Source organism: Rhinolophus hipposideros, assembly GCF_964194185.1.
Source record: "Rhinolophus hipposideros genome assembly, chromosome: 9".
NCBI classification, from domain to species: Eukaryota; Metazoa; Chordata; class Mammalia; order Chiroptera; family Rhinolophidae; genus Rhinolophus; species Rhinolophus hipposideros.
Window position 1 is genome coordinate 6,294,941 of NC_138055.1, and position 10,147 is coordinate 6,305,087.

The window sequence follows — 10,147 nt, forward strand, 5'->3', positions numbered from 1 at the left end:
GGCTGTAACATGTGGAGGACACAGGGAATACTGAAGAGGGGTCTAATAAATCATGTCAAGGTTTTAGGATTTTAAGCACAGAAGTGTAGTAAAAGAAAAATTTCTTAGACAAATTGACCCTGATCATATGTCAACATTTATTAACTTACCAACAAAGGAAACAGCAAGATAAAAAAGGATGGGCTAGTTCTGAGAGAACATGAAAGTTAAATAATTATAAAGTTGGAAAATAGAATTAATTAAGTAAAGTGTACTGTCTCATTACTCTTGATTATAAAACCATCAAGGCCCTATCAGCCATTACTGAGAAGATGTGGGATATGGTCCAAGATGCCAGGTAGGCCAAATAACAATCAGAAATTGTTATAAAAGACATCAAAAAAGCAAATGATAGGGACACATCTATGACTGTAAATTGGAAAAATAAGGTTTCATTCCCTCAACAGTGATGGCTGATAGGTCCAATTAATATGGAAACAGGAAACAGGACTCAAGAGGTGAGGAGCGGAGTCCAAATCACAGGTTCTGCTCTAAACAGAAGCCATCAGTGGACATTTCTTAATTTGAAGACAAATTTTGTTCTTTGATAGTCATGCATGATTTGCATGAGGTGAAGTTTGATGGGGAAATTTTCGATGTAATGAATGTTCAGTCCTGGAACCAGTTTAAACCTATCCGGTTGCCCAATGCCACAACACATCCCAGGCAGAGCAACTAGATGTGGCGAACGTTACCCAGGCCAACAGCTAAACATCCCAGGGTCCAGTTCTGGCTCTATTGCTGCCTCACCCTGTGATGGTATATAAGCAGCTTCCCCTCTCTGGGCCTCAGTATGTGTAAAATGAAGGGGCTGAGCTGCATGATACCTGCCAGTTCTCTACTTCTAGGTTTCCAAAGGAATTAACTGGAACTAGCCCTTAATGGTCTATTTTTGGCTAGATCTAAGTGGTCCCAAGTGTGCCTGGCATCATATTGGAGAGATGAGTAAGGGCCATACAATCAGGGAGGACCTCTTGGAGGTGGTGAGGCATGAGTCTAGTTTTAAATAATGGAATTTTGGGGCAGCATGGAGAACAGTATGCTGGCCATAAGAAAATGGGTGTCCTATGACATCTCCAAATTCAACCTGACAAAAACTCAACCCCCATCCCTAAGCTTACTCTTTTCCTGAATTCCTCACTCAATGGGTTCCATTTCTGTTGGACTGTACTCCTCACCAGAAATTTTAACAAGGATATCTGAATATAAAGGAAAATATTTAGGATTACCTATCATTATCTCCATACCTTTTCTTCACCAGTGATGGGTCAAAAGATTATTTCAAACACAAGAATGTGCTCAAAGATAAGCCGCGAGTGGAATGCTGACACCATTGAAATTTTGTGTTTTGCTGTGCTGTTTTCGAATGTTTACCTCATTGTTTCTGCCAATATTGTATAGCAGAATGATCATAAACACAGCAAAATTCGGTCCCTTGCCCGGAACTGAGGCCGTTTACCCCCGGGTTCCCTTTTAGCGGGCCAGGTTCGCCCGCTCACAGTGACGTCACTTCCGCTTCCTGCCGCGTTCGGCCATTTTTCCTCTTTCCTTGCGACTTTCCGGCGCAAGCGAGCGCTCCTGCTCTGACGTCGGTGGCGCTTCTTGAGGAGAGGCGAGACCGCGGAACCACCGCCATGGTGAGTGCTTCCCAAAAGGCCGGGAATTTGGAGTCGCGGGGATCGGTTCACTCTCTAGCCTGTAGGAAGCTTAAAACGTGCGCCGTCTCGACCGCCAGGCCTGGGGTTAGAGTTCCGGCGCTGCGCAGTCCCGGCCGCCGGGCCCAGAGTCTGAACTCCGGGAGCCTCGGGGTCCCAGCAGCCCGGCCGGAGGTTAGAACTCCGAAGCCTTAAGGTACCGACTGCTGTGAGGCGGAGTGCAGCACTCGGCGCGTGGCCGAAGGCCTCTGGTGAGAAGAGCGGTTGTGGTCCGACCTGGGAGAGAGAGACTAACACACGTGGGAGAGAGTAGAAAGTTGGATGAGAAAACTTGGCTCCATCTCTTTTATTTTGAGGAGGGGTCGCTTAGGGATGGTGTGGAACCCAGGATTCGGATCAGCCTCCCCTACTTCACTTCCCCGTTGCCGGGAGATCTCCATGGGTCTGCTCCTGATGCGCGCCGCGGAGTTGCACGTGCCGGGGACCTAAAAGAGCCTTTGGCATTTGGAGGCTGAGGATGGTGGAGGATTCCCGAGCCCCGGCCGGGGATACAGGAAGGGCTCCTCCTGCGAGGCCGTAGGACATCAGAAATAAGAGGTCCTGGGAGCACCACGTGCGGCTCCTCTAAACTGTTGTTCTCCGACTTTCAATCAAGTCGTGTAGCATGGTAGCAGGTTTGAGCACTTGGTAAGAAAGGAAGAGTCTGCAAAGCACTTGTACTTACATAGTGAGTTGGATCCCGGCGGGTACCTTACCCCACTTCGTTTCCCCAACCCACTCCCACCCGCCCCATTTTGAAGCTAGTACTTGGCTGAGCCTAGAATTTGAAGCTTCTAAACCAGTGCCCATCTTATGTAGTTGCGTGAAAAGTTTTGAAATCGATGGTCTGAGGTTGAACATAAGAAAAATTTCCCTCAACTGTAAAATGGGAATTACACAGCATGCGGATTAAATTGAGCGAGGTAATGCTCGATAAACATCTAGTCCTAGTACTTGGTACAAATCGAGTGATCACAGTATTTATTGTCAAATCAAAACCTTGCAGTTTGGGGCTGTCTGGTGTACAGGACCAAACTGATCAAGCTAGGGGGGTAAAGTTAGCTAGTAGTATGATTTCATTCACTCATTTAATTAAATCTTTAAAAAGTTGAAAGGTAGATAAATGCACACTAAGCAAATTTCAATTGCTATGTATAAGGTAGTTTGGTTTTAAAGTTGAGCCGACTTTCTTTCGTTGTTGACTGTAATGAGATGATGGTGATTGAGGCTCCTGAAGTCTTCCCCTTTTATGCACTTGATGTTTATTGAGAGTTGAGAATCCTTACCTCCAGAGGTGGGTTGTTGAAAACCGCCATTGAAATATCTGACATCTTAGAAACTGATTTTGAAGAGTGATTGCAATTAAAGTATTGTTGGGTCCTCTGTCATTTAGGAGGAGGAGAATAGTGTTGATGAGCATTAGATTTTGATAAGTTAAGGACAAATGAGATTTCTCAGGTAGCCACCAGAAGACTAAAGATATATAATTCCAAACTAGTAGAGGGGAACATCATGAAAAAATAATAAACTCAAAGGAAGAAGAGAAATACTTAATGGAACCAATAGAAGGCACAAAAGAAGGAAGATTTGAACCCAATGTTTAACTTAATTTACCCAGTCAGTACGTTAGTATATATAGACAGGGACTAAATGTTTCAGTTAAACGACAAGATTGAAGTAAAAAGAATGGAAAAGATATGCTAATTTAAAAAGTGTAGTATAGCCTGTATAAACATTAGAAAGAAAGGGTTTTAAGGCATCTGTAAAGATAGAGTGGCTAAAAGATAAGGGACAAAATGAAAATGACATAATTACAAGAAGAAATAGACAAACATGCAGTCATACAGCATAATTATAATTAATTATTAGGTTATGAAGCCAAAACATCAGTATGGAAATAGAGGATTTGACCAACATGATGCATAAACTTGATCTAGTTAATGGTCATAGTGGATCTAGTAAATGACGCACCTGACAGGTATAGAAGATACTTTTTAAGCAAGGAATATTTATGAAAATTGGCCACCTACAGGGTCATGAAGCAAAGTCAACAAATTTTAAAAGAGTAATAATGCAGACTATGTTCTCCCAACCAAAATGCAAATAAGTTAGGAACTAGTAACAAAGTGTTTGGAAAGAAGATACAAATAACTCTGGGTCAAATTTTAAAACATGATAATGGAAATTTTAAAACACAACTGAATAATAATGAAAATACCACATACTAAGGAATGTTGGATACAACTAAAGTATTAATTGGAACCTAAAATGCTTACACTGGGGGGAAGAACTAAAAAGGCAGGAAAAGAACAAAAGGACAAAGTAACCCCAAAAAAAGTAGAAGGGGAAAAAACGCAGAAATTGCTGGAATAGGAAGTAGATCCTAATATTATAGGATGGACAAAATCAGAAGACAGTTCTTTGACAAGTCCCCTATAGTGAGATTGATTTTAAAAAAACAAGCATTAAGGCATACATAAGGAGTAAATACATGGAGACATAATCTGTAGACGTTAAAAAGAAAGGATATTAAGCACAATTTGATGTCTATAAACAGAGAATCCTAGATTGAATGAATGAATGCCTAAAGAATATATAATTATCAAAACCAATTCAAGTAGAAATAGAAAAAACTGAATAGTAAACTAAGTTAACATTTTTTAACCTGAAAAAACTCTGGACCTAGTTTTTTAAATAGCTTTATTGAGATAATTTACATACCATAGTTAACCTGTTTATGGTGTATAATGAAGTGGTTTTCATATATTTAGAGTTGTGCAACCATCACTCTATTGAATTTTAAAGCATTTTACCCTTCCCAAAAGAAACCTTATATCCATTAAAATTGTATTTTATAATGGATATAAAAATATCTTACTTAAATTGGTTGCATTGCAAGAATGCAAAATTGATATAATGTTAGAGTGTAAAAGGAAAAAAGCCTTATTATCTGAATCAGTACAAAAAAATCTGATAGAATTCAACACCAATTCATTTATAAAAGAAGAAATTCTTAGCACACTAGGAAATACAGTGAATTTTCTTAACTTGGAGTATCTAGGAATAAGTAAAAAGTTAAGGCTTTTGGAAAATAATAAAACTTTATTTAAAAGCGCTAAAGAGTTAAGTATATATATTGTAATGGATTGGCAAATTCTGCTCCTAAAGGTGTTTTGTTGGAATTAGTATTACACCAAATCTACAAATCATACAGAATGTCCCAGCAGGCTTTTTTTGTCGACCTTGAAAAGTGAATTCTAAAATGTGTGGAGAACCCAGCCTGGGGAACTCCTGCAGCCCTCACCTAATTCTTCATCACCCAGGGACCAAGACAGATTCACCCAGTGTGATGTGTTAGGGACCCGGCGTCTTGGTGTAATCTGGCCCTTGAGGTCACTTCCTGCTCCTCTGGGGTCTGGTCATTTTGGTGTCCTTTCAGTCTCATGCAGGAGACCACCAAGGCAGGTGGCAAAGGTGAATGTTCCCACGTGGCCGTCACCTGTGGGTCACTGCCCACAACTGCAATGTGGAGTGCCATGGTCCAGCCTCCAGACCCAGGGTTAGACCAGACTGCTGCCACCAGCCAACCGCTGGCACATGCGATGGAACGTGGGGCTGCACCTGGATTATATATATGAGTGTACTATATATACCTCAATATATATTTGTAAAAAGAATCACAGGGAAAACAAATAAGAAATTAATGAAAATGGTTAAGCTGGAAAAGTGGGAATGAAGTGGAAGGAATGGCATAGGGCAGATCCCACCCAACTCGTTCCCTGTGTGGGTCATTTTGAAGCAAACCTCAATGACATAACATCTAATCCATAGGTTTAACAGTAGATACCTACAAAATAAAGTTTTTTAACAGCCACAATGATACCATAACACCCCAAAATTTAATAATTCCATAATATCAAATATGTAGTATCAGAATCAAAGGCTTGATCAGACTTTTTTCTTTCCTTTTCCCCCCACAACTACTTGATCTTTGAGTTTTGCTCTTCAAGAGGGGCAGTGAGCACATGTTATCTTCTGTGGTATTGGTAACATAATGAGTGTCTGGATCCATTAATTAATTTATGTCTAGATTGATTAATGTGGGTTATCAGGGTTGATGCTTAATTGTATCATTCCTTCTTTATTAAGTGGGATAACCAATACAGGAGAGCTTTCTCATCTGCTATTTGATTACCTGGTGATACGATCTATATAGGAAAGGCAGGATAAATGCTTTACTGTTTACCAGTTTTGAAAACACTGTTGATTCACTAGCATACCTTTGACTTTGGAACCATTTGATGTTTTATATATTTGAAAAATAAGATTTAAAAGTTTTTTTTTTAAAGCAAACTGAATACAAAGGAACCCTAATTATATATCAAATTGATAACTGCAAGGAAAATTTTAATTTAAATAACTTGAATATAGTACTCTGGATGGCTTTACTTGGATGTATTCTATGAACAAAAAGAAATTTTGTTGGTAGAGTTAGTACTGATATAGCAATTCTGAAATTATTTTGTATATATCGTAGGGTTGAATAAATGAGAAAATATTTTGGAAACCAGGGTTCTTACTGAGGACAGAAGGAGATTTGAGTGTTGAATGGAGACTGGAGAGAGACCTTCGAGCTGCATTCCTATAAATTATCCCTTAATTTTGATTCAGTAAACTTAGGATGGAGTATGGAAATCGAGATTTAAAGATTGCCCCCATGTGACTCAAATGGATACTGAGCCATGGGAGCCCATCTGTGATCATTTGCTGTGATATTACCAAGCATTAGACTAAAGAGAGGCAAGTAAAAGTACATGGACTTGAGTGTACGTTATTGGATTATGTAATTACTAACCTTTTTTCAATCCTAATTCAGTTTTTCTAAGTTGGGAGTGTGAGGCCAGTGTCGGTTATTAAGTATATTTAGGGGTGAGGGATCAGGGAAGCTGACCGTTGTGCCTCTCAGTTGTTGATTACAATATTTTGTGATTGGTCTGGAACAACTTCTGGCTCACTTTGACCGATGCGTTGATTTCCCCCCATAGACTGAGGCTGATGTAAATCCGAAGGCTTACCCTCTCGCAGATGCCCACCTCACCAAGAAACTATTGGACCTCGTTCAGCAGTCGTGTAACTATAAGCAGCTTCGGAAAGGAGCCAATGAAGGTAAGACAGCCGGAGAGTGCTCCGGGGAGAAAGGTGAAGGCACCTGTCTCTGGCCAGGGTCCCTGGGCTAGATTTCCAATAGGAAATGAGGGCTGGGTACTCTTGGTTGGGACCAATGGGAAGACTTAAGAGCAGCATTTTGGCATTAGATGGTAAAGGTTAATGGACTAAGAATTTTTTTAGATCCACTCATTATTGTTAGCATTTTGTCACATTTACCTTCTAATGAGAAGGAGAGCTAGGATTTGAACTTGGGCAGTGTGGCTCTAGAGTCGGGGCCCTTGTCTCGTACTCCAGCAAGAATGCAGAGTGTGGTCCGAGGGGCCGGCACCAGGCCACAGAGGTAAGCAGTCAGGAATAAGCGTTTGAACGATACTGCATGGTGTTGAGCTCCCTTGGTGAGTTGCATGCGCTGATCATGGCAGATTGGGGTGGTAAAACCCTCACAGGTGACAGTTTGAGAAGTGCTGCACTGCACTGCTCCTGCTGGTGGGGCTTATCCAAAAGCTGTTCAGCCAGGCAAGAAAGAGATGGTGGCTTGGACAGTGTGGTAGCAGAGGAGAGGAAAGAAGTGGTCTGATTCGGGATGTGTTTTGCAAAACTGATCGTTTGTTGTTTTATCTTCCCCCTGCCCCCGCAAATGGAAAAGGAAAAAAAAAACTTTAAACACTGTTTGCTGCATGTCAGGGTGAGAGTTCTTTGTCCAGGTACAAACGGGGGCGGGGGCAGCAAGTGATTGAGAGAGCCAAAACCGATGGGTTTGATGTTGGCCATGACAAAAGCATTAAGAATGACTGCTTGGTGATGAAATCCTTTATCACTTCCCAAGGCTCTGGACACGGAATTGCTTATGCCTGGGAGTTGTGCCCGGTTTTCTTGCACCTGTGTTTCTTTTCCTTGGAAAGTGCTTCGTGTGGCTTCCTACCCAAACCCTCATCACCTGTGGGCCTCCTGTCCTTCTCTCCACAGCCACCAAAACCCTCAACAGGGGCATCTCTGAGTTCATTGTGATGGCTGCAGACGCTGAGCCCCTGGAGATCATCCTGCACCTCCCACTGCTGTGTGAAGACAAGAACGTGCCCTACGTGTTTGTGCGCTCCAAGCAGGCACTGGGTCGGGCCTGTGGGGTCTCCAGGCCTGTCATCGCCTGTTCTGTCACCATCAAAGAAGGCTCACAGCTGAAGCAGCAGATCCAGTCCATTCAGCAGTCCATTGAAAGGCTCTTAGTCTAAACTGGTGGCCTATGCCACACTGTCCCTGCTGACTCCTCCCCTGGGGTTATGTATCATATTGTCCGTGTTAGCACGTAGTAGTTTCAGCTACTTTTTATTGTTATAAAATATTGTAGTACTAACTGATTTTTACATTTTTGTATTATTTTTGTTTTGTCGTACAAGTCATCGTCCCCACCCTGATCTACCCTTCCTCTTTCTCTCTGCCATCTTTCTTTCCTTTTGAACGAATGCCCAGAATAGGCAGAGGCAGAGTGATGACACCTTTCAAGGGCAGGGAAGAGTCAGGATGGCGATCTGCTTCCAACTTTCGGGCACTACCTCCCGTGTGCAGGGCACGATGAAGTCACCCCCCCCCCCCCAGGCATCCTTTGTGCTTGGCATATAGAAGCATTCCATACGTGTTCAATGATCTAAGCGCTTCCTTTGCTCTCTAGGGGATTATATGTCATTTAGGGAGGAAGCATGGATTCTGTGAGGTGGTGAGTTGTGTGCCCAAGTGTCATTTGCTCATGTACCCCTGCCATTTGCTTTGGGCAATAGGATATTATGTTCCCAACTCCCAACTGTATCCCTGAGGGTGGCAGGACAGCAGCATACCAAAGAGATATGTGCTGCAGAGTTCAGAGGTGGCCTGGGCGAGGGAGTTACGGGGCAGTTGACATAGGATTTGAACGAGTCTGGAGTAGCAAGAAAAAAGAGGCTCAGCGGGTGCTGACATGAAGGATCCTGGGCGTCATGGAGACCTGGAAGCTACAGCAGAGATGATGGAGTCCAAGGAAACATCCTCTGGTGGATGGAGATTTCTTCAGTGGACACTTGGTACCAGCTCTGAGAGCCCTTACCCGTTTCCTGCCACGATGTGGGTCAGATGTATGTATTCTTTAGATCACATCACAAGGACAGTGCTAACGTGTTATTCTTGCGAGCGTCCTAGTAAAGAAATATATTCATACTACAATTTAAAGAAAGTGTGATTCTTGGTGGGTATCCAGCTAATATTTGAAGGAAGAACTGCTTAGCATTATTCAAATGTTTTTAGCTTCTCTACCTTTCTACTAAGAAGCTGTGGGAAAACCATTTCCTACCAGATGGTTTCTGATAACTTCAGAATGTCTTGTACAGACCTCATTGAGGTGTTGCCTCTAAGATAGGGTTTCTCAACCTCGGCACTATTGACATTTGGGGCCGGATAATTCTGGGGGGGGGGTGCACTGTATGTTGTAGGATGTTTAGCAGGACCCCTGCCCTCTACCCACTGGGTGTCAGTGGCAATTCTAACCCCTCCCTCCAGATATTGCCTTCCCTGGGGGCAAGGTCACCCCTCGTTGAGAATCCTTGTTGCAGAATTAGGGCTCCTAGTAAGTAGCCCGTGGCACAGCCTAGAGCGTGTGGGAGCAGGGGGAGAATTGGTATGAACGGAAGCCACTGCCACCTCACCTGCCTCACCTCCTTTTTATCTGAGACTAAGGACCATGAGAGCCTGATACCTCAGCTTGTGAAATTTTCTTCCAAAGTACAAACGAGTCCTGTGATAGATTAATGAAGATAGATTTTACTTGGTTTCCTCTTGGCCAGCTTGGGCTGGTTGCCCACTCCAGCAGGAAGCAGACCTGGGGAACCTGGAAACCACCTGTCCTGCTAAGGCCTGTTCTGGTCTTGCTGGGCCAGTCATTTCCCCTCAGCCAGCTCACTCCGATGTTGATACGCTCCCCACACACTCACACTTCTTACCCAAGCAGTTTTTTATATTTGTGGAGTTAGTACTTCGTATTTCCTTTTGTCATATATGTGCCTTTATAATCATATATCACTTCTTCGGGGCCTTTCCTAGCTACTCCCTCTCATGTCTCCTTTCCTGCTAGCACTACAACGTTCTATTTAACTTGTCCTTAACTAATATCTGCAATTGTTTTCTGACTATTGCCCTCATCAGAGAACCAGAACTTATGTGATGCCCTGGCACCCAAAGCAGTGTCCTAACAGGCTCCCAAAGTGTAGAGTGAATAATTCCTA

At 42.8% G+C, this 10,147-nt stretch overlaps 1 protein-coding gene across 1 annotated transcript; it reads left to right on the top strand.

The window, feature by feature from the left end:
* Positions 1 to 1,440: 1,440 nt before the first annotated feature.
* SNU13 (small nuclear ribonucleoprotein 13) lies at positions 1,441 to 9,092 on the top strand. Its single transcript, XM_081060779.1, has 3 exons — positions 1,441 to 1,676; positions 6,779 to 6,899; positions 7,869 to 9,092. The coding sequence occupies exons 1-3, from the start codon at positions 1,674 to 1,676 to the stop codon at positions 8,129 to 8,131; spliced, it is 387 nt and encodes a 128-aa protein (XP_080916905.1). The 5' UTR covers positions 1,441 to 1,673; the 3' UTR covers positions 8,132 to 9,092.
* The last annotated feature ends 1,055 nt before the right edge of the window (positions 9,093 to 10,147 follow it).

What these genes read in the sequence shown, in the direction of transcription:
- SNU13 (XM_081060779.1), top strand. An exon ending in TCGGAAAGGAGCCAATGAAG is followed by an intron (nt 6,900 to 7,868) that starts GTAAGACAGCCG and finishes TTCTCTCCACAG; the next exon opens with CCACCAAAACCCTCAACAGG.